Source organism: Trypanosoma theileri (assembly GCF_002087225.1).
Source record: "Trypanosoma theileri isolate Edinburgh chromosome Unknown TM35_Tth_40_V1, whole genome shotgun sequence".
Taxonomy (NCBI): domain Eukaryota; phylum Euglenozoa; class Kinetoplastea; order Trypanosomatida; family Trypanosomatidae; genus Trypanosoma; species Trypanosoma theileri.
This window is the reverse complement of record NW_021639882.1, coordinates 13783-35719: the sequence shown is the minus strand read 5'-3', so window position 1 is coordinate 35719 and position 21937 is coordinate 13783. Positions and strand designations below refer to the sequence as shown.

The following is a 21937-nucleotide window of genomic DNA, read 5'->3' as shown; positions in this document are numbered from 1 at the left end:
CCCAAAAAAATACCACCGATCCTTATGGGACCAAATGTTCTTATGGGGGACCCTTGTCATGTTTCTTTTCTTGTTATCACCAAAACACACCGGCGTCATTCACATGACTTTGCTTGATTTTTATCCAGGCATTCACATTTTTTTCTTCTTGTTTTTTGCTTCTCACCGTATCCTTCCCGCCGTTGCCGTGGGGGTGCTTTTTTTTCTTTGTCATCGCCATTCCTGGCATCATGCGTTCGGGTGTTGGTGACTTTTGCCACAGCATACAAGATATTTTTATTTTCTACACAGAAAGAGAGTGATAGGATGGTGTTTTTCTGTGTTTTTGAGGTCCTTTCACTCACCACCGGCACCGCGAGCACCAGACGGAACGCGAGCCACACAAACACACAGAGCACCGGGTGCGAGCATACTTGGCCAAACACACCAGCATATATCCTTTCCTATATGTGATGTAAAGCGGCCACAGGTGCCTTTAGTACGGCAAACACCAATTACAGCACTGGAATACGGGTGCCGTACCCTTTGTTCAAAGTTTTTTTTTTCTCGGCACCTCGGGGTCCTCGGGTGGGGGGTGGGCACCGTGACCCTCTGATCTCAGCCATACTTGGAGGGCCAAAAACGGCCATGACCCCTACAACCCCATGTCACCCCTCAACTGCTCTTGCCGATTCCGGATGGAAAGATTTTTAACTAACGCTATTATTGATACAGTTTCTGTACTATATTGATTTTCGACTTTTTGCGTGTGATTGCGAGACGTCGGGGGGCGTTTCGCAAAGACACGCGCAACAGCAAACACTAGGGTAAAGTATTACAAATTTTCGTCTTAGAAATTTTTCGTTATCTTCGAAGGTTTTTCTACACTTTTTTATTTTCGCGGACCTTGTTTCGGACTCTTGGACTTTTCAACGTCCCTATCCGAATAAAGCAGTGAATTGGCCGTAGAAAAATCTATTATTTGAGGTGGCAGGTTGTGTGCATACACAACTTGTTTCCAGGTAAACTCATTTTTTACCATCGACCACTATCAATTTTTCCAAAAAATCCGAAATTTTTTCCATTCCGAAAAATCGGTTTTTTGGATATTAGCACACATCGTAACAGAACCAATATTGTATCGTGACGAAAGATACATCTNCACAGGTCTCGTTAGTACGGCGACCACTTACAGTGCTGGAACCCGGGGTGCCGTACCCTCTTCAATGTTTTCTTTTTTGTCACCATCTTGGGGTGGGGCGGGCGCCCCCCGGGAAAACGGGTGGCAGGGGATCGTCGCTTTTTCTTTTGGCCGCGGTTGGTGCTTTTGGCGTGCCAGCCCAGTTTGGGCATCCCCTGGGCGGGTGGGGGGCCGGCGGCTCGGGCGGAAGCGAGCGGAATGATGGGGCGCGGTGGCGGGCGCGGTTGCGGGGTTTAGGGCGCGGTCGCGCCGGTGGTTCGTCGGCCAAACTGGGTCTTTTTTTTTCTTTTTTCTCGCGTTGCGCTTTTATTTTTCTCCTTCTCGGCGTTCGCCCGCTTCTCCCGCCCCCTGGCGCGCTTCAGGTGCGCGGGAAGGTTTTTTTTTTTTTTTCGATGTTCGGGTGTTTTTTCTTGATGTGTGTGTGGTGCAGCTTTTTGAAGAATTTCCTTTTGTGATATTGGATTGCCTGTTGTTGTGTGGGTGGTTGTCTGAGGTCGTTTGTATGATTACGTGGCGCTGCGATTTGTTCTTTTTTTGTTTTCGAAACTTGGGATTTAGGTTGTGGTCAGTCTGGCGAAGTGTAGTAAATCACCTGTTACATTGAGGTTTATGGAATCGAATATCGTTGCAGTTCGTTTATTGTCGATCTTCTGTCCTCTTAGTGCTTGGTAAATCCAGTTTTTTTTAATCCTGTTTGTGGTAAGGTTCGATTCCCGTTGTTCCAGTTTTGCGAAGAAAGGTGCTGGCACTTTGAGTTTACGCAGTTACCGCATGCGCGCCCAGCTTCGAAAGACAGCTCTTTTTACGAAGCCAGAAATGCTGCTGTTTAATAGGTGACCGATTCTCCTGGATATCATGTATTGTTTTGATGGTGTTCTTTGTTCTTTTTTGAGCTTTGAATAAATATGACTTGTAGTAAGTTTTGGGACATAATGAAGAAAACCCGTATCTTCTACTGATGTCTCTATCATTTATGGTTTTAGGATAGCACGTCCTAATCGAAGCGCATATTCTGGTTTCTTGTATCGTGTTCTTTACTATTTCGTGGGCTTATCATACTTCTTGTCTCTTGAATTTTTCTGTTTATCTAGAGGCGCTTTCCTTGTCTTTATATTTTCTCTTTATTTGCCACCGATTTTCATTCCTGTATTTTTCAAAGGTACTTCTGTTTCTGTTTTTTTTTTTACACTTTTGGTGTTTATTTGTTTTTTCTTATACTTTGTTTTAACATCTTTTTTTTTTCTGTGCGTTTTTTTTTTCACTTCTTTCGCCATTACACTGTGGTGATAAATAGACCAGGGATAGTTGAAGAAGGAAAATGGTACCACGGTTGAAGAAGAGATCTCTTTCTTTGGCTTCTTCCGCGTCACTTGCTTCTTACGACACACCAGTTGTGTCGCGAAACAGCTCTATTGAGTCTTTGGTCGTGTTACGGCGGTCAAGAAAAAGAAAATGTGTACAAGAATCTTTGAATACCGAGAAGCAATCAAGAGCGCAGACGATTGAAATTTCGGGTCAATACAAGCGTTGTGCTCCTGATGTTTCATGTAAATGTTCGGCAGAAATCAAAAGATATCGTAATGAGAATTTCTTTGACACAAAGGTTGAAGATGTTTTAGATAATTCTTTCTCCAGTTTCAAAGGACTTGCTGGTATATCACTGAGTCATGATCTATTTGATGGCGCATTTGTCGAGTCTAGGAAAATGTTACGGCGTCAGTGTTTTCAACCACAGTGGTCAATGATTGGAACATTTAAAACCACCCTTCACTCACTTGTTGATGTTGATCCGAGGCATGATATTATTAAATGGTTTCAAAAAACACCTAACGGTGATTTTCAGCAGATGCGTGTTCTTTTATCCTCTGTAAAGGAGACAAAGGTTTTGAGTGCCACGGCGGAAGAACTGACTCCTTTTTTGGTGGTGGTGAGCACATCAACAAGACCTTCTCAGATTATATTTGGTTTTGAGAAATTGGTTGATGCAAACCGGATGAAGGCTGCAATATACCTTTGTTTGACTTCTTAGATTATTAACATTTTTAGATCTATTTACGAGTTTATAAGATTTCCAAAGGAGGAAAGATTAGATCCTGGAAATGAGTGTTTATGGGCACATGTATACTTGAAAAAAAAAAAAAAATACCTTGTTTTTTCTAGATTTGCTTTTGATGATGAGTTTTTAGGGGGTGTATCTTCTTAGCACCATTAATAATATGATGTTTTGATTTTCTGGAAAGTTACTACGTGGGTACCGCGTGTATATGTATTTTGCTGCAAGTTCTTTTATACTTTATTATATGTATTTCCCCCCTTGCCTTCTCTTTTGTAAACAAAAAGGTAGATGCGCTCACGTGGTAAGGTAGAGGGTCTTGTGAAGGATCTTTCAGGTCAATCACCTTCGTTCCAGGATGAGAAATTTATTGAACAATTACTTCAACTTATTGCAGATAATGATGATGTGTCTCTTACGACACTGATTGCCATGACTTTGGGAGCTGAGAGCTATCATATTGACTTGAAGCATCAGATTATTGTGGATTTTAGACTTGATTTCCTTCGCTTTTGTGCAAACCAAAACTTTTTTCCATCTAAAATAATTCATTTAATGAAATGGATGACTGATTTTCAGCAGATAGTTGAAAATGATTGCAGTGTTGATAAGATGAGAAACGAATTGATAGAGTTTGCAGCATCTGAAATTGAAGAGGGGTGGAAGTGGAAGTCGAAACAAGCGGCAGCTCTAGATGAGGCTGCAGTGGAGTCTCAGATCTCTTCTAAAGCTTCAAACAAGAAAGGTACTCGAGTGATAGAGAAAGTAGCTGTAGAAGAAGTCGATAATGCAGCTGCGCTTCCACGGGAATGCATATATTTGACGAAGGAAGACATTGGTTCTCTTTGTACCTATCTTCTTCATGGAATAATTCAACATGCGTCTTTATATTTTTATGTAGCTAACTACTCGCGAGAGAATGGAACTCCAAGAGAACTCCGTTTTTTTTTGGAGCTTCCCACTCCTGCTCCTCCATTGCGATTTGCACTGTCAAAGGACAAGTCAGCAGATGATGCATCTCAGATATCACTGCAACAACTTCGTGAACAAAGAAATGCTGAATTAACTACCTTAGTAGATGAATGTAAAGAGGTTATCTCTAAAGAAGAATTATGGCGAAAAACTAAAGAAACCGAGAAAGCCATGCAGATCCTAATAGATAACGAAGGTACAAAGAAAGCAGTAGAGAACACATATGAAAGCATGGAATTTGACCTCTCTCAACGACAAAAACGTATTTTACAGCGCATTACTGCTCTTGAGAAATTACTGGGTGTTGAGTCTCTCTCATAGGTGATGCCGGGAGTAAAAAGAAGAGATTATGGCTTTTTTCTGATGTATATAGAGTCCGAATGTTTTTTTTTTTTTTGAAGATATACGTAAACTTGCCTTACCACCAGATAGAAAAAAAAAAAAAAAAATATAATGACTGTTTTCTCTCTGGTGAATGAGTGAATTTGTCTCGGGAGTGTTCTTCAGATGTCTTCTGTTTCGTTTCTTTTCTGGAGAAATAAAATGCGAAAAGTAAAAAAAAAAAAAAACTCCCTTTTTCTCTATGAAAGGGTCGTTTTTTTTTTTTATCGTATGTTTCTCGAGTTTCTTCTTAATATGAAGCATTCATTTCATTTCTCTTGTTCTCTACTTAATAAGGGTCGTGGTTTTCAAGGCATGATGTCAATGGAATACAAATAAGGCGGACTTCTTATGTAGTGCTTTGAAGTTTTATTCATTAGGTGTATGGTGAATACTTGAGGTGTTTCAATAAGCTTTTTTTTTCGTCCCTACTTTTCTCTCTTTCTCTCTCTCTCTGCGTCTGCCTCTTATTGCCCTCAAGACGAGGCCTGGTTTAAACTGCTGAAATGACATCATCGATTAAGGTAATGAATGGGGTTTCATGATGGGCGATTTTGTGGACCAATGTGGTTTCTGAGAGATTTATTGACTCTGGACTGGTGAAGGATCTCTGGAAATCGTGGCAGTTATAAGTGAGTTGAGGGTGACAAGTTGTGGGAAGAACTTGTTAAGAGTTACTGCATTGGTTATATATACACTGTCTCCTTTTTATATTATTGGTGAATATTATTTTTTGATCAAAGGAGCATCAGTAAAAGTGGTAGTGGCGTGCTCACAGTTCTGACAGAGATAAAATCAATGAGAGGAAGAAAGCATTAGGATTTTATGAGGCTTGTATGAATCTTTTATTATGGAGGAGGTAAAATGTACGGATGTATTTCCAAAACTATGGAGAAAAAAAAAAACAGAGTTGACATTACTGAAATTTGGTAGGTAATACTTGAAGTTTGCTTTTAGAGAGATTGAATGAAAAAAAAAAAGAGGAAACACACCTCTTAGTTAATAAAAAGAACTCATACTCATTATTGTACTCTATGTTTTGTGTGATTTTTCTATTCTTCTTTAGATGTTCTTGTATAAGACTCCTTTTTTTTTTGGTGTTTCACTCCCTTGTCTTCTATTCATTATCTCCTATCACCTATACATGTGAGACAGCGCCCTATCTCCGTGCCTAAGAGTGCGTTATATTTTGTACAAGGGGTGTTATTATAGCAGATAGTAACGCTATGGAGCAGATGGGTGTTGTGCTGCGCGTGAGGCCTCTTCTTCCAGCTGAGAGAGAAAGAGGCGAAAAGGAGAGTATAACTGTTCTTCCAGGGGGGACAAGGGTACGCATTATCACTCATTTGAGCCGCAGCACTCAGAATCAGGTATACCATTTTGATATGGATTGTTGTCTGGGTCCAGAAGTAGACCAGAAGGGAGTTTTTCGCTCAGCAGCCATTGCAGACATGTGTAATGCTGCATTTGAAGGAAGAGCTGCTACAGTCATGTGTTTTGGTCAAACTGGTAGTGGTAAGACTTACACCATGAGCGGCCGCGCGGAGGAGGAGAACGGTATTGTGACAGAGGATGGCATTCAGTTCGCTGCTGTGCGTTATATTGTTGAGTTGCGTGATCAACTCATGAATATGAATAAGAATGCATCGAAAACTGTCAAACTAAGAGCTTCGTACATGGAGTTATTTAACGAACGCATAAATGACCTACTGAGCGGCAATGAAGGACTTAAGTGTCGTTGGTCTAGGGATGCCAATAGTTTTTTTGTTGAAGATCTCATGGTTGTAGAATGCTTAAATATAGATGACCTTCTTTTAGTTCTCCGAGAAGGACAAATGAGGCGAAAACGGGCTGAACACCTCCTGAATGCTGATAGTAGTCGCTCACATGTACTTTTTACTACATATATAGAGGTAGTAGAAGGTGATCATCCAGCTCGTCACGGGAAAATAACTTTCGTTGATCTCGCTGGATCAGAGCGGTTGCGAGATACAGGCAATCAAGGGGATGACAGTAAGTCTATCAACCGCTCTCTTTTTGCCCTGGGAAATGTCATTGAGAAGTTATCCAAGGCTCGATCACCAAACCAAAGAAATCACATTCCCTACCGCTCGAGTGTGCTGACACAGCTGCTGATGGATAGTCTTGATGGGGGCTGTCGCACACTCTTGGTGGCGTGCGTAACTCCCTCTTCAAGATTTGTAGAGGAATCAATGCGCACGATTAATTTTGCTCAGCGCACGCGAAATATTAGATCTCAACCTGTAGAACGTGTTGACGCAACACAGCAGGAGCTCTATAACTTGAAAACGGAGATTCGTAGGCTCCAGGCGGAGAACGCACTATTGCGGCGCGCTTTAGATCTACCAGAATCAGGATCTGTGGACTTGAATATGCTGCAAAAGAACAACCGACCACAACTGAAAACGTCGGTGCTTCCATTGCCTACAGATGCATCACCTGTGAGAGCTCTTTCATCCGGGGAACAAAACAGAGTGCAGCAACTTTCGAAACCTGAAAGTATATCACGAGGGTCTTGTAACAGCGAACCTGCGCCACGTCTCACTGCGTTGGACATTCTCGATCAGTTACCCAGTTCATCTGGTCTTGTGGCCCGACAACGTCCGCTGCCGTTAGAAAAACCAGCAGTGCTTCCCTCTGGTCTTGGATTCCACGTAGTGTCTAAGAAAAACAAATTGTTTGGTTTGTGATGTCTTTTTTGATTGCTAAAAGAGCACCACTCTTGGTTTCCCTTTTTATTCTATATTAACCTATTGTATTATCTGGCTGTCCTCTTATATAAATATAAATAAATAAATATATATATATATAATTTTTTTTCTATTTCAACTTTTTTTTTAATGTGTTTTTTTTGTGTGAAGCGAAGTAAGCGACCAGAGTTTCTGAGGGTAAACAGATGCGATTGGTTACACACAACTTTCTTTGCTGTCTTGAATGTCAGGGTTTCCCATTAGAGCTACATGACGTACAAATGGAAATTCTGCCTTGCGAGTTCGACTCCACATTTGTTCGTCTGATGCTCGCCCGCATGGACTACACATTTCTTCTTGAAGCCTTCAATGCACTAAAGACTCAGCAGGAGCAATTGTTGGAGACAGCTAATCCTCTTCCAGAAAGATTGGAGGATGTCGACCTCTCTGACGACTCTGAGGACCTGAAAGCGATCCACTACGTCATACAGGAGGTGGCTGTGCGACAAGGGAGACTTGTCTGCTCTCAGTGCAAACGGGAGTATCCCATCCGTGATTTCATACCAGATATGGTGCTCGACGGGAAATGAGAGAATTCTGTGTTTGTGTGTGTGTCTATGTGTGTGTGTGCTTGTCTATCTATCACAAATTCTAACGAGACGATGTTGTGAAGGGTGGTCGGTTTAAGGTGAATGCGTGTGAAGCCAATAGCTCTCTCTTATGTGTCTGTGTGTCTTTATTATTTCACACATCTTCTTTCATGTGAAATGGAAAAGGCCAAAGCCCTCCATCCAGATGGTGATATATGTATATATAAATATATATAAATGTTTTTTTGCTTCTCTTTTTTTTCTTGGTAGTGATATATATATATATATATATAATATTTAGAATGAGCCGAAGACGGCTGCGCGAAACAACTTTACTGGATCGTGTGTATGAGCACGTAGTGTTGCCCCCTATCGTTCTGCAGGCGCTCGATACGGCGGCGTTTCAGAGACTTCGTTCGCTGAAACAGCTTGGGGTATCGTCGTTCCTGTACCCTGGGGCTGTTCACACCCGTTTTGAGCATAGTATTGGTGTGGCGCACATGGCACGACACCTTCTCCTGAATATAAAACGTCGTCAACCAGACTTGGGCATAACCGATGATGATATAAACAAGGCGATGCTTGCTGGTCTTTACCATGACATTGGACACGGGCCGTTTTCACACCTTTTTGAGGATGTCATCACTATGCGTTGTGGTGTTGTGTTCAACCATGAAGAAATGTCAGAGCGCATCTCTAGGCGTGTGTTGGGGCGGTTGCTTCCTTCTGATGATGTTGAAGACATCATTGGTCTTATGCGTGGGAATTGTCTTCCTGTGACGAAGTACGGCGAAATTATCAGTAACAAGAGGAATGGGATTGATGTGGATAGACTGGACTACTTTATTCGTGACTCGCTGTGCTGTTTTGGAAAACCGACAGTGGATGTACGCATCAATCGCCTCTTTAACTCTGCACGTTTGGTTTGTGACGGTGGTCAATGGCAACTTTCCTTTGAGGAGAAGCTTGCACATTCCCTGCGTGAACTCTTCACGCTTCGCGCAAAATTACATAAGAATGTCTACCAACATCATGTTGTAAAAGCGATTGGACACATGATTGGGGACGTTTTTCACATGGCCGTGCCATACTTCAAGGTGGGCGGCCATACACTCCCCGAGTGTGCCGCCAATGATGAGTTAATGCTGAAGCTTGGTGACTGGGTGTTAGAAGCGATTGAGAGCAGTGCGGAGGAGAAACTGCGGCCGGCGCGGGACCTCATTGCCCGTCTACGCGCACGTGACATTTACCGCCTTGCCTTCTCGCGAACTCTGCGTCCCGACGTGACACTTCCACCAGAGTGGCTGGCAAGTCTCTCTGATAATATTGTAGCATGCGCAAGCCCCTCCCAGCCTGTCACCACGGCAGACTTCATTGTAGATCTTGTGGTGATTAACCAAGGAAAGGGGCGCAACGACCCACTGCGCAGTGTTCTGTTTTTCAATCCCAAGAGACCCTCGCAGCCTCCCTCGAGAATTTCAGAGGAAATGGGCTACAGCCCACTCTTCACCCCTTTTGCCTACGAAGAATGCACACTAATGGTATTTGAACGACGGGACACAGGTGGAGCCGTTCGTGCAGCATGCGAACGATTAGCGGCAAACGATATGCAGAGGACTTTCTTTATGCACTCGTTACCGTTCTACAACGAAGCTTGACTTCCCACCAACGTTGATGCGGCGCATTGTTTCTTGGGGTCCTTTTTTCTTGTTTTGTATTTTTTTTTTTTAATGAAAAATAATTTGCCACACCAACTAGAGTTTCTTTTTTTTTTTTGCCTTTGCTTTTCTCATCGTTTTTGCCCTTCTCTTCTTTTTCTTGTCCATCTCTATTCTAAAGGTGTGGGTCTGTGTGAGTGAATATTTGTGTGTCATAACGAGTCGTGTATTTTTTCGTTAGACGAAAGTAATGCGGACGACGAGGTTGTTAATGATGCGTCTCCCAAAGGCACGTCGTCCACGCGAGAGACCCTGGGAAATCTTCAATACACGTGACTTTGGATTTAGTGAAGGATCGCAAAACTACAGTATGTGGTTTATGACAGCTTCCACCTTTGCTGGTTTGTTGCTATTTGAGGGATACCAACAAATGCAACGCATCTTCGCGCGCGGTGACACGTGTCCTGCGTGTGAAGCTGCGAGGGAGCACTACCGACAGCGCGTAGCGATCAAGGAGTACGAAATGCAGGAGAGGTTTAATAGTGGCGGTCGTGTATGATACCTTTTTGTTGTTCTTGTTTTGTTCTTCATCTGACATGGGTACATAAAAAAAAAAAATACGGTTAAAGACTGAAGACCTTTATTTCATATGGGTATGTATTTCGTTACAACTCTCTTTTTGCTGACACACAGACACACTTTCTTTTTTTCTCTTTTTCTCTTACACATTGTCTGTTTTTTTCTATTACTCTTCAGAAGCAGGTAGATACAAGCCTCCCAAGCAAAAAACAAAAAGCAAAAAAAAAAAAAAAACACATTGCAAATGATTGAGGACCACGCGGAGTACGGGCACTACTACCCCAAGAAATTGGCAAGCTCCGTATTGACGCTTCCTCGACAGGGGGCAAAGGAACACCAATGGTCCCCGTACGCCGACAATGGCGGGACAATTGCAGCCATTGCCGGAAGCAATTATGTTATTCTTGGGGGTGACACAAGGCTGAATGGTGATTTTTGCATCCACACCCGGAATGACCCCTCAAAACTCTTTCAACTGACTGATCGTGTTTTTCTTGCATCAACGGGCATGCAGGCAGACCGACTTCAACTGCAGCAGATGCTAAAGTATCGGATCCAGTGGTATCAGTACAACAATGGTGGAAAGGTCCCATCCATAAAGGCTATTGCGAAGCTTACTTCTACAATGTTGTACCAGCGTCGTTTTTTCCCATATTATACGTTCAACATGATCGTCGGCCTCAATGAGAAGGGTGAAGGCGTCTGCTACAGCTATGATCCCGTCGGCTCCACGGAACCTTTTCGCTATGGCACTTGTGGTTCTGCCAGCAGCTTTGTGGAGCCGCTTATGGACTGTCTGCTTACACGGCAACATATGGTGCAACAGGCCCCAGCGGACCTAAGCTTGACGGAAGTACTCGAGATGCTTAAAAACGCCTTCACAGGTGCGGCAGAACGGGATATCTTCACCGGGGACGCTGTGCGTTTTTATATCATCACGTCGGAGGGAGTGAGGACTGAATTATTTGAGCTTCGCAAGGACTGAGAGTATGCGTAGGTGAACAGATGAATGAATGAATGGATGAACGAGTGAGTGAACGAATGAGAAGCGCAAAGCATGTTTTAGGGGAATCAAACAAAGGAAAAGAACAAGAACAGTAGTCAAGGGAGAATTTTTTCTGCGATGTGAAATGTACGAAAAAGGTATCTTCCCATCGCTCTGGTGATACCTCTGGGGTGTCTGCTTTTTTCTTTGAACTCTTATGTTAATGCCGATACGCTTTTCAGCATCTTCCTTTTAAAGAATTTCTCTTGCCTTTCTTTTCTTTTTTCTTTTTGCTTTTTTTTTATTATTGGAAAAAAAAAAAACCTCCATTTTTGTTTCTTTCGGTGTTCATGTCTGCATACTAAAGTCGAGTGCAGTTGTGAGCGCAAGATTAGTACGAAGAGAATAAGAAGAGGCGAAGAGTATCTCTCTCTCTCACTCTTTTTTTTTTTCTGTCTGTGTTTCTGCGAGAACAAAACTCTGTGCGTGTGAGTAAGTGACAAAGTAAAGAAGGGACACGACGTAAGGGAAAGGGGAGAGACAAACAATGAACAAGGGTGTCGTGCGGTTCCATGATGTACACGAGGTCCCTTATGGGGTTTTCAGTCCGCTATCGCCGCATCCAATAGTTGTGAGACACAAGCAGTACCCGTCGCTGCATCATTACTTTCTCAGCGAACGTTTCTCTGACTCCCCTCTCGCGCCGGCTATCCAGTCAGCGACATCAGTGTGGGAACTGGATCGCCTTGTGAGAGAGGCTGAGAAGAATGCCTTTCAGCGTGAAGATTGGAACAGAGTAAAAGTAGATGTCATGCTTCTTGGAAACTACATGAAATTCAAGCAGAATGATGCCGCACGAAATCTGCTATTAGAAACTGGTGACAGACTTATTGTCGATCATACGGCGACAGATGACTTCTGGGGGGATCGAGGGGACGGGACGGGCAAGAATATTCTCGGCATTATTCTGATGGCGGTGCGGGAACGTTTACAGCGTGAGACCACCAAGTCGCGGAAAAAATGATCATTTGTAATGGAGTATTGTTTTTTTTAATTCTTTTGCGTTCTTCTCGTTCTTCTTCTTGTCTTTCTCCATTTCTCTGTGCTGTTTTTCCATAACTCATACACCTATGTACATTCCAGATGGTATTTTGTCCATTTTTTTCCCTGCATGTGTGGGGGCTGTTTTTTTTTTTTTGTTGTTGTTGTTGTTCATTCGGAAAAAGGCGGTGAAGCCACCTTTGATTTTTTATTTTTATTTGCTTTTCTACATGAATTGTGAGCGACAACGCCGTTGAACGGTAATGAATTATATTTCTTCTTTGTTTTATTGCAGAAAAACTAAGATAGCTTTACTTCTGTTTCTTTTTTTAATGCGGGATTTATTTTTCTTGACACTGCTTCTGTTGGCCTTGGGGCTCGTTCAAACAGGAGCTGTGCAGGCGGCGGAGCCGGTGGTGACGGACAAGGTATACTTCGATATCACCATTGGCGACGAACCACTCGGTCGCATTGTGATTGGGCTCTTTGGAAACGACGTGCCCAAAACGGTGCAGAACTTCAAGCAACTGGCGAGTGGCGAAAACGGGTTTGGTTACAAGGGATCCATCTTCCACCGCGTGATCCGGAACTTCATGATCCAAGGTGGTGATTTCACGAACTTTGATGGAACGGGTGGAAGGTCCATCTACGGTGCACGCTTTGAGGATGAGAACTTTAATATCAAGCACTTCGTCGGCGCCCTCTCAATGGCGAACGCCGGGCCCAACACCAATGGCTCTCAGTTCTTCATCACGACTGCACCTACACCGTGGCTTGACGGTCGTCACGTCGTCTTTGGAAAGGTGGTGGAAGGCATGGATGTAGTGAAGAAGGTGGAGAACACAAGGACGGGTCGCAACGATAAACCAAGTAAGATAATAAAGATTGCTGAATGCGGGGTGCTATAGGGTGGCCAGCAAGTGGTGCATGTTTCTCTCTTTCTCTCTTTTTTTTCGCATAAATAGATGTATAGATCTGTGCGTGTGCGTGTGAGGGAGTGAGGAGAGTGAGATGTATGCGTGGGGATAGGAAAATGGGATAGTACAAACTTATAATCGATATTGTTTCACAAACCCTATTGATTTTGCATCTATTGGTTCAACAAGAAGTTGTCTTTATTTCCACTCTCCCCTTTTTTTTTCCTTGTACACAACCGCTTTCTTATCTTGGGTTTTTATCTTTTCTATGTTCTTCTCTGTGAATGCATTAGCTTTGATAGTAGAAAGAATACGTCTGTAGATAGATGCGCCTCTCGTATGGCGATCAGCTGATCGAACTCGATCGACAGCGACGCGCGAAGGTATATGGTAGGGGCGCGAAGCGCTTCCACCTCAAGGTTCTTGCCGCAACCAGTGCGGTGATGTATGTTGTAACTCGTATTGCAGCGTCGATGTACCCCAAATCAGTCACCCACGCGTGGGTTGACGATGTGCTTGTCGAAGTCGTCGAGGATGATGCTATGGAGAGTCTCTGTGTCATCCTCCGTTGGATATTTCTGGGTTCGATGTTTCTTCTAGTGCTCTTGACATTCAAGAAAGGTAAGCGTCAGACGCTGCAACCTCGGCGTGATGCCCATGTGGGTGTGAATGGCTTGCCGCGAACGAAGGGGTGGTCGGCACCGTTTTCTTCTATTGCTGTTCCCGCAGCGACAGTGTTAGGGGGTCTTCCAAGAATACCGGCACCAATCACTTCTGCCGTCGTCGAGGCACAAGAACAGCGGCAGGAGCAGCGACAACAACATCCCATCCGTTCAGAAGCGGAACTGGATGAATTCCTCATGTCTAAAAAGTTAGAGGGTGATAAAGAGGCCGAGTTAACTGTGACAGCTTCAGCACCTACGGGAAGTGCATTTACTGCTGCTGGATTCAGTGCTCCGTTGGTTGGCGGTGGGATTCCGACGGGCCCATCGGATGGGATTCGCGTGCAGTATAGTAGTGGTGTAGATCAGCGACCCGCTTCCCAACCCGTTGACACAGAGTGGGCTGGTCTTGGGATTCTCAACGCTGAGCGCTCACTGCTTAAAGTACGCAAGTGGCTCTCCGATGTCTGTCAAGACCTTGCGGATGAAATTGCTGCATGCGATCGCTGGTTTGCGGAACATCGCATCAGCTCCTTTGACAGCAGGCACAGTCTGCAGGAGACAATACCTGTGCCGCAGACGCCACCTGCTCCTGGCGTGAGTTTTGCTCTACCCGCCACGAACCCTAACCTGACGGCGGCAACAACGACACTGCGCAAGTTGGATGCCCTTGTAAATGAAAGAAAAAAACTTACTGGACAGGCACAGAATGTGCAGAACTTCGACACCATCTCCCATCTCAACCAGCGATTGGCACTCGAGGCGAAACTGGACCTCGGCAGCACATTCCCGCTCACGTCATCACTCTCCGTAGCGGAGTTGCAGGCACGACGACAGTACATCATTAAACGAATTCGCACTTTTGCGTCACAAAAGACGTTGACATCATACAAACACAGCCGTGGTGATGTGGATACCTGGCGTGACGAATTCCCAACTGATGCACATCTACTGATTCACATTGTACGCGTTTGTGTTGATGGGTTTGCCAACTATGTGAAATTTCCACACCAGCCGATGAACCAGCAGCAGGACCTGGCACTTTTTGTCGGGGACACAGGTGAACCTTACTTCTATGTGCGTTACCGTAGCGGACCTGTTGATAAGACGTATGCAACACACAAGGGTATCGTTTCTCTATTTGAAGCACTGCTGATATTTGCAGCCATTGTGCGCACTTACCACAACGCATCATACGGAGGTATATGGGGCGTTATGGACTTATCGCGGACGGGTTTGCTCGGCGTGCTGTAGAACGAGAGAGAGAGAGAGTACAGATACGCAGTGTGTGTGCGTCTCTTGATATAAGAAAGCAGAGAACTTGTGCAGGAAATGGAGTGAAGGAGTGACAAGTAAGGAGAAATAGAGAGAGGGAGATAAAGAGGAAACAAAGAGAGAGAGAGAGAGAGAGAGGTGTTGGTGCCCGGTGAGTTGGGTGTGAGGAGCTGCAATAATGGGATTAAAAAAAAAAAAATGCAATTAACATAGGGATATATCTCTTCTTTTATTCGTCTTTTCTTTTCTTTTTTCTTGAAGAACTTTACTGTACGCAATTGCAGAATAGAGCAAAATATATCTAACGGCATATATATATATATATATATACGATGTCTGGCAGTGCTATTCCTGTAAGGGTGCTTGGCCGCCACGTTCTTGATCTGTGGGTTTTTGAAGTAAACGGGACCGCTGATCTGGATTTTGTGCTGTGTGACGTTGCTGCCAGTGAGCGGGATCGTCTTGGCGATTACACTTGGCTAGACGACTCTACACGGCCACAGTTTCGCCGAAATGATGATGTTTCCAGCCGTGTGGGTGCTCTTGTTCACTGGATCGAGCGTTGCTACACCAAGAAGTGTACGAGCGAGCTGTCAAATGTGCTGCGTGTGTATAATAACTTGCTGGCCTTTGAGTATGAGGCATTCCTAAGTAACATTGGTGCCGACGGTGGACGCCGCGTGGAGGGTTTCGTACAGCCGACGGGATCCGGTGCTCACATAACACTGAACATCCCGCTGCAGTTGAAGGACGAGGTGTCCACTCGCCAGACGTTGTCAAACATCATCGAGTGTTACGCCAAGATTTTAAATCAACGTCTCGATGCCGTTCCACACTTTTCAAGTCTGGAGTTGTCGCTTATTATCGCCTGCGAGACCACTGGAGGAGATGCGGCCTTTGAGGTCCTGTCAGAGCACATTGTTATGCACGTAGAGGATATCGAATCCCTGCACAAGGCGGATTTCACGCCCTTTATACGCAGCTGCATAAACTTTGGGGGACTACCGCAGTATTCAGCTACGCTGCAACAAAGAGGTACCTTTATGGACTACATTCAACAGTTCGAGACGGTACTGAAACATTCAATTAATGAACTGAAACACTTTCTAGATATGGTGAGCAAGATGTCCTCATTCTTTGGTAGTCCCGTCAGTGTCAGTGTCTCCTTGAGGGATGGTGAAAGCACTGGCGATATTAACGAGAGTAAGAGGAGGAATAGTGGCAACAGTAGTGTGGTTCTCGAGAGTGACCCCTCGTTGGTACGTTTGGCTGTTTTTTGCGTCGTGGACGATGTGACACAGTTTGGTTTTTCTATTGTAATGCGTTATCGCGACGGCTGGACACTGCCGTCTATCGAGATCATCGCAAACCAATACTCTGGGAGCACTTCACAGGAGTCGACGTTGAGGACAAAGTTGCAGTACCCAGAGGAAATGCGTCGACTCGAGAAGAAGCGTGGAGTCGACACACTCGTAGATATTGCGGCTTTCTGCGATGCCGTTAGGCGGGTCTCCTTCGAGACCATGTCATTTCTAATTTCCACGTGTCAGTGAGAGTGTTGCTGCGTCCGGACTACATTCCTCTCCCCTCTTCTTTTTTTTTTTTTTCTTTCTTTCTTCATTTTCCTTCCTTCTGCATGTAGGTCTATATACATATTCCCTGCTTATGTTTTTCTGTGGAGCATCGTTTCATTCATTCTTTCTTTCTGTCCTCGCCTTCTCCTTTTTTCACTAGAAGATTTGTGTAAGGAATACCATTAGAAGGCAATGAGCCATGCGGGGCCATCACCTGCTGCAGACACTGAGCTTTCCCTGCGGACAATAGCTGAGCAACAGCGTATCATTGAGGCAATGCGTCAGATTATAGCGGAGTTGAAAGCTCGAGTGGCAACACTCGAGGCGGCCGCCCGTTCACCGCCCACTGCTACAAAATCTCCCACTACTAATCCCACTGCCACCTCTACTACTACTGCTAGTACTGCTAGTACTACCACTTCTACTACTATTACTACTAATAATAACAACGATACTACTAGTGCTGCTACTGCTGCGGCTGCAGCAGCTGCTGCAGAGGTGGCGAGGCTGACTCGGGAGCGTGACGCGGCAGCGGCGGGTCTTGCGGAGACACGTGCGGAGTGCCGGCGGCTCGACGCAGCAGCAACATCAACCCGATCGCTTCTACACGCCGCCGCAGCGCGGGCCCGTGTAGCAGAGGACGAGTGCCGTCGTTTGCGGGAGTTCCACGAGAACATTGGCGTAGAGCGGGCCCGCTGGAAGGCACTTGCCACCGCCATTGCCGCCCGTTTAGATGATGACACACGCACACGCGCTCTCTTGCACATCGAGGCACTTGACCGTAACGGTCGCACACGCGGAGAGATCGCTGTACCATCAGACCCGCTCGACCTTCTTAGCGCCGTGAGCGTTCTGCACGGACCACCACCGCATCTCCCAAGGCGCGGTGACACCAGTACTTACAAGACTTACAACACCTACGACGGCACCAGTATGCGGGGTCAGGAGATGCGTCGAGGGGGTGGGGGGCGCAAGGGCCACGGGCGCTTTTTGGTGCCACTTTAGTAAGACGCTAAAAAGAAGAAAGAAAGAAAGAGGGAAAGAGAAAGTGGTGTATGTCACCACAATGTTGAGAAGAAATGTACACAAGTCACTGGTCCTTCTCACAGACACGCAACCACATATGCCGTTCATCTTCCTCTGTGGCGCAGTGTTTCCAGGTTGCTTCATATGTGTGTCTGTTGTTTTTTTATTTTACTTTTTTTCTTTTTTTCTTTTTTTTTTTTTGTTGTTTGATTCCTTTTTTGTATTTTCTCACCCAACGCCCACCTTTCCTTTTCTATTTACTCCTGCTCGCTTTTTAAAAATGTTGTTGTTGTTGTTCTTGTACTCAACTTTCTTCTGTTCTCTGTTTTTTTTTTTTTTTGCTTTTTCACTTTCTCATTGCAGTCCAGTCCATGTCTCGCGGGTCCGATTACTACACAATGATGGTCATGTCTTCGTCAAATGATCCAAACAACCGCGTGACCTCCGGTGGTTCGTACGGCATACAGCAGACACCTGCTGCAACACTGACAGGTCCGTGGCAGACCGTGACAGATGCAAACAGCAATGAAAGCCATAACAAGCAGAGTGGCGGGGCAGGGACCAGGAGCAACAGCCGTCGTTACACGCATAACCCCTATGCATCGCGCTCAGTGACTCCGTCTTGCAGCTCAACCAATACTTCTGGACTGATAAACTCCTCCCATGATACTAGTTATGAAGGCTCGCTGCAAAACTATAGCAATGGTTGTGTGCGTGAGGCCAGCAGCACGGAGGCATTTGTGATGGCCAACAACCTCTTGGAGCAACTCCTTGCTGTGGTGGGAAATATCCCGGCGACGGCGTGTACTTTACCCGGCCGTCACCTCCTTGTCTCAGTGCTTCGTCTGCAGCACATGGACAAGACACAGATTATTCTTGATGAGCTTCTTCCTCAGTTCGGTAGGGTGGTGCTGGACCCTCAGGGTTGTCATGTGGTGCGTGCCCTTGTTGAGGCTATCTCAACAGAGCTGATGGAGGCACTGGTGCCACACTTTGTACCTGAGATCGTTCTTGAACTGGCTGTCAGCTCGCAGCACACTCGACGAGTTTTGCAGAGTATTTTTGAGCGTCACAAGAGTGACGCTCTGACTCCCATTGTGGCGATAATCGCCCAAAACAGTCGTCGACTGGCTGTCTCTCAACAGGGGTGCATTGCTGTCATACGTACCATTGAGAATACCCTGCCGCATCAACAACATTCATTGATATCGATGCTGCTGCCTGTGTTGCCAACCCTCACGATGAACTGCTACGGTAACTATGTTGTTCAGTGTCTTTTGCAACACATGGATCATGATTCCGTTATTTCAGTCGTTTGCCACGCCTTTGCCGGGCATTGGGTGGCACTCTCTCGAAATAAGTTCGCTTCCAATGTTATTGAGAAGGTGGTGTGGCAGCTCTACGGTCCTGCGCGGCGATGCCTGGTGGAAGAGCTTGTCATAGATTCTGCCAACCTCAAGTGTCTTATGCAGGATTCTTTTGGGAACTTTGTGCTACAGGCAATCATTGACTCCTCCAATGACGCGGAGGAGTTCCGCGAGATATCAAGCCGTGTCCGGCCACTCCTGCATACAAGCCCGTATGGGCACAAAATTGAGAATAGATTACAGGGGGGACTTGTGCGCGCACTCCGGATGGCGCCGTGCCCTCAGGACAACTACGCTGTCCACTCCAATGACGAATGAATGATGAGAGCAGAGAAACGTACCAGCAAAGAATAGAAGAATAGAAAAAAAAAAAAACAAATGAATACGATCCTGAGGAAAACGAAAAAGAAAAAAAAAGAGTCTATACGGGTTCACTGCCTTACCCATTTTATCCCGTTTCCCATTTATTATTATTATTATTATTATTATTATTATTAAGAAATCCCCACCCTTTGTGTTTGTTTTCCTGGCGGTAGATCATTAGAGTTATATATGATGCGTGTGTATGTCTGTGCAGTACCCCTGTACCAAGTATTTAGAAACGGGAATAGATGAATTCAACTCCCCCCCCCCTCTTCTTCCCTACATAAAACAATCTTTTTTTATTGTTTATTTTTCGTTTTGGTGCAAATCATTAGAAAAAGAAGGGCACCATTTTGACTTTACTGTCCCTGTCCCTGCGGTTGTGGCTGTGGGCTGGGTGTGAACACAAAGACCAGTCAAGATAACGCCTTCCACTTCTGATACTTATCTACCCTTTTTTTTTCTTTTTCTTTTTTCTTTCTCTAAAACACGAATATATATATACATATAGTGGTATGGAGCACAAACAAGTTTTCACATTCATTATCTAGTTCTTATTTTTTATTTATTTTTTTTTTTTTTCTTCTGTTGTTTGTTCTTTCATATCTTTTGTTCTCAAACTCTTGATCTACGGGGATAGTATGGGAGGAAAAATGGACGAGAGCGTCTCTTGCAGCTGGAGTGAGCCGCTTCCGTCTGTGTCATTCCACAAGGATGTAGACACCGCGCGCACCCATGCGGAGACCGTTGCTGCGTCAAGGAGCAGGTCGGGGAGTACGGCAGCAGTATTACTCAACCAGTTGACGACAGTGACCGCACCATGGGTGGCTGTAAAGGTTCAACCGCAGCAACATATACATCATTTTGTTCTTCTGTCTAACGCGCGGACAGTGGAGGTACACGTCGGTGATGCCGTTATTTGCACATATGAGGGTATCGTTTCTACAGGGGGCTGGTTTCTCCACGACGCAAAGTGCAACGCATCTGCTGGGCAGACGCTGAAGTTCAAGTTTTTCGCCCGGAAGGAGAGGTCTACTATTGATGTGGCTGTTGTCTGCCTTGTGAGGGATGTAGTAGAGCGCACCCCCTCCAGCGAAAACAACCACAGCAATGATGCCCCCCAAGCACTGGAAAGCCGGTTGGGACAATTAGAAGCACAAATACATGTGTCAATGAATGCGATTATGCGTCGACTGAGCAATGTAGAGGATCGCCTAGCTGCTTTGGAGGGGCGTGGAAGTGCACCATCTCCCGGGTGACAGGGTCATATGTGTCTCTGTGTTTGGTTGGGTATATCTCTCTTTCTTTTTCTCCTTTTATTTTCCTAATTTAAATGATTTCTTCTGTATATGTGTATTCTTCCCACCTTCTGGTGTAATGAGGATTTTATCCACTCCGTCCTCCTTGTTTACTAGATAAATCCCAATTAGCAAAGCGATGCGGCGGGCGAGGTTGCCACCGGTTGTGGCGGGCCGCTCGTTCCACTCGCAACACCGGACGCCCATCATACCGCAACTGCCGTTGCGGGAGGATGTGGCAGCGACAACCACTACCCGCGTGCTCGTCGCTTATCTCCTGCACCGCCAACCGGTGGTGAAACACACACCGCACCCACTCGAGATGGAAATGGGATATCTTCTCGAGCGTGAGCACCAGCGGTACTCTCGACACGAATCTTCAGAGTCCGCGACTCATTTCATGGCCCAACGTGGACTCTCCATTGACGTGATGAACCGAACCGATCCGCGCCAGATCCAAAGTAACTTCTTTGGTCTCGAGCTCTACCAGGATGCCATGCGCGTGGTGCTGCAGCGCTACAAACCTGAGAAACGTGTGACGGGACAAGACCTATGGGATCCCAAGCAGATTGATGCCGCAGGTCCGCCTACACGCCACTCGATTCATCGTAAGTTGGATGACTATTTGTACCTTATTGTGCAGGATGCGGTAAGTGGTAAATGGACGCTGCCAAAATCCACAGTGGGGTCACGGGAGACGCTGCGTATGGCAGTGGATAGGGCAATTTCCAAGCACAACAACGACGCGCTAGATTGCTATATCTGGTCCAACGCACCACAAGCAACCGTACTGAACACAGCCGAAAACACTCGACTCTTCATCTACGCAGCGACATATTTAATGGGACGCCCAAAGTTCACCGACTTTGAGCCGAAACTGAAGGACCACGCCTGGGTCTCACGACATGAGATGGCCCATTACCGGGATCATTTTGAAAGCAATGACCTCCTCGAGGCCATGTTAGACATCTCTGCTGACAGTGCGTTTGAAACATGAGGCTGTATGGCACATAATAGCGTAGTTGCACGCGTTGACCTCACTCTCTCTCTTTCCCTTTCTCTTTCCCTCCCTCCAGAGTGTGTATGACCCCTGAGAACAGATTTTCCTTTTCATAATCCCACATCTTTCACTCTGTTTCTTTTCCATTCTCTCTTTCTCGCCTTTCTCTTTTTAGAAGAATATTTCTGTTTTCCCTGTCATCGGTCTTAACGAAAGATATATTTCAGAATGCCTGAGGACGTCCGCTCCCGTCTTGAGCGTTTCATGCGCAAGTACAATCCAGGGAAGATTTCCACCATTGATGC

General features: G+C 45.4%; 15 protein-coding genes across 15 annotated transcripts; all 15 read left to right on the top strand.

Moving 5' to 3' along the window:
• Window positions 1–2498: 2498 nt before the first annotated feature.
• TM35_000401160 (uncharacterized protein) lies at window positions 2499–3209 on the top strand (the record flags this gene model as incomplete). The annotated part of the gene is made up of 1 exon (XM_029029731.1): window positions 2499–3209. The coding sequence occupies one exon, from the start codon at window positions 2499–2501 to the stop codon at window positions 3207–3209; it is 711 nt and encodes a 236-aa protein (XP_028878915.1).
• Window positions 3210–3524: 315 nt separating this feature from the next.
• TM35_000401150 (uncharacterized protein) lies at window positions 3525–4526 on the top strand (the record flags this gene model as incomplete). The annotated part of the gene is made up of 1 exon (XM_029029730.1): window positions 3525–4526. The coding sequence occupies one exon, from the start codon at window positions 3525–3527 to the stop codon at window positions 4524–4526; it is 1002 nt and encodes a 333-aa protein (XP_028878914.1).
• Window positions 4527–5812: 1286 nt separating this feature from the next.
• TM35_000401140 (kinesin) lies at window positions 5813–7297 on the top strand (the record flags this gene model as incomplete). Its single annotated transcript, XM_029029729.1, has 1 exon — window positions 5813–7297. The coding sequence occupies one exon, from the start codon at window positions 5813–5815 to the stop codon at window positions 7295–7297; it is 1485 nt and encodes a 494-aa protein (XP_028878913.1).
• Window positions 7298–7503: 206 nt separating this feature from the next.
• TM35_000401130 (multifunctional methyltransferase subunit TRM112) lies at window positions 7504–7887 on the top strand (the record flags this gene model as incomplete). Its single annotated transcript, XM_029029728.1, has 1 exon — window positions 7504–7887. One exon carries the CDS (start codon window positions 7504–7506, stop codon window positions 7885–7887), a length of 384 nt encoding a protein of 127 aa, XP_028878912.1.
• Window positions 7888–8189: 302 nt separating this feature from the next.
• Window positions 8190–9545, top strand: TM35_000401120 (uncharacterized protein; the record flags this gene model as incomplete). Its single annotated transcript, XM_029029727.1, has 1 exon — window positions 8190–9545. The coding sequence occupies one exon, from the start codon at window positions 8190–8192 to the stop codon at window positions 9543–9545; it is 1356 nt and encodes a 451-aa protein (XP_028878911.1).
• Window positions 9546–9795: 250 nt separating this feature from the next.
• Window positions 9796–10104, top strand: TM35_000401110 (uncharacterized protein; the record flags this gene model as incomplete). Its single annotated transcript, XM_029029726.1, has 1 exon — window positions 9796–10104. The coding sequence occupies one exon, from the start codon at window positions 9796–9798 to the stop codon at window positions 10102–10104; it is 309 nt and encodes a 102-aa protein (XP_028878910.1).
• Window positions 10105–10368: 264 nt separating this feature from the next.
• TM35_000401100 (putative proteasome beta 6 subunit, putative,20S proteasome beta 6 subunit) lies at window positions 10369–11109 on the top strand (the record flags this gene model as incomplete). Its single annotated transcript, XM_029029725.1, has 1 exon — window positions 10369–11109. The coding sequence occupies one exon, from the start codon at window positions 10369–10371 to the stop codon at window positions 11107–11109; it is 741 nt and encodes a 246-aa protein (XP_028878909.1).
• A 547-nt stretch (window positions 11110–11656) lies between these two features.
• TM35_000401090 (putative GTP cyclohydrolase II) lies at window positions 11657–12133 on the top strand (the record flags this gene model as incomplete). The annotated part of the gene is made up of 1 exon (XM_029029724.1): window positions 11657–12133. The coding sequence occupies one exon, from the start codon at window positions 11657–11659 to the stop codon at window positions 12131–12133; it is 477 nt and encodes a 158-aa protein (XP_028878908.1).
• A 349-nt stretch (window positions 12134–12482) lies between these two features.
• TM35_000401080 (cyclophilin) lies at window positions 12483–13058 on the top strand (the record flags this gene model as incomplete). Its single annotated transcript, XM_029029723.1, has 1 exon — window positions 12483–13058. The coding sequence occupies one exon, from the start codon at window positions 12483–12485 to the stop codon at window positions 13056–13058; it is 576 nt and encodes a 191-aa protein (XP_028878907.1).
• Window positions 13059–13393: 335 nt separating this feature from the next.
• TM35_000401070 (uncharacterized protein) lies at window positions 13394–14983 on the top strand (the record flags this gene model as incomplete). The annotated part of the gene is made up of 1 exon (XM_029029722.1): window positions 13394–14983. One exon carries the CDS (start codon window positions 13394–13396, stop codon window positions 14981–14983), a length of 1590 nt encoding a protein of 529 aa, XP_028878906.1.
• A 353-nt stretch (window positions 14984–15336) lies between these two features.
• TM35_000401060 (uncharacterized protein) lies at window positions 15337–16557 on the top strand (the record flags this gene model as incomplete). The annotated part of the gene is made up of 1 exon (XM_029029721.1): window positions 15337–16557. The coding sequence occupies one exon, from the start codon at window positions 15337–15339 to the stop codon at window positions 16555–16557; it is 1221 nt and encodes a 406-aa protein (XP_028878905.1).
• Window positions 16558–16770: 213 nt separating this feature from the next.
• Window positions 16771–17583, top strand: TM35_000401050 (uncharacterized protein; the record flags this gene model as incomplete). The annotated part of the gene is made up of 1 exon (XM_029029720.1): window positions 16771–17583. One exon carries the CDS (start codon window positions 16771–16773, stop codon window positions 17581–17583), a length of 813 nt encoding a protein of 270 aa, XP_028878904.1.
• A 392-nt stretch (window positions 17584–17975) lies between these two features.
• Window positions 17976–19289, top strand: TM35_000401040 (putative pumilio/PUF RNA binding protein 5; the record flags this gene model as incomplete). Its single annotated transcript, XM_029029719.1, has 1 exon — window positions 17976–19289. The coding sequence occupies one exon, from the start codon at window positions 17976–17978 to the stop codon at window positions 19287–19289; it is 1314 nt and encodes a 437-aa protein (XP_028878903.1).
• A 686-nt stretch (window positions 19290–19975) lies between these two features.
• Window positions 19976–20593, top strand: TM35_000401030 (uncharacterized protein; the record flags this gene model as incomplete). Its single annotated transcript, XM_029029718.1, has 1 exon — window positions 19976–20593. The coding sequence occupies one exon, from the start codon at window positions 19976–19978 to the stop codon at window positions 20591–20593; it is 618 nt and encodes a 205-aa protein (XP_028878902.1).
• Window positions 20594–20771: 178 nt separating this feature from the next.
• Window positions 20772–21629, top strand: TM35_000401020 (39S ribosomal protein L46, mitochondrial; the record flags this gene model as incomplete). Its single annotated transcript, XM_029029717.1, has 1 exon — window positions 20772–21629. The coding sequence occupies one exon, from the start codon at window positions 20772–20774 to the stop codon at window positions 21627–21629; it is 858 nt and encodes a 285-aa protein (XP_028878901.1).
• Window positions 21630–21937: the final 308 nt, after the last annotated feature.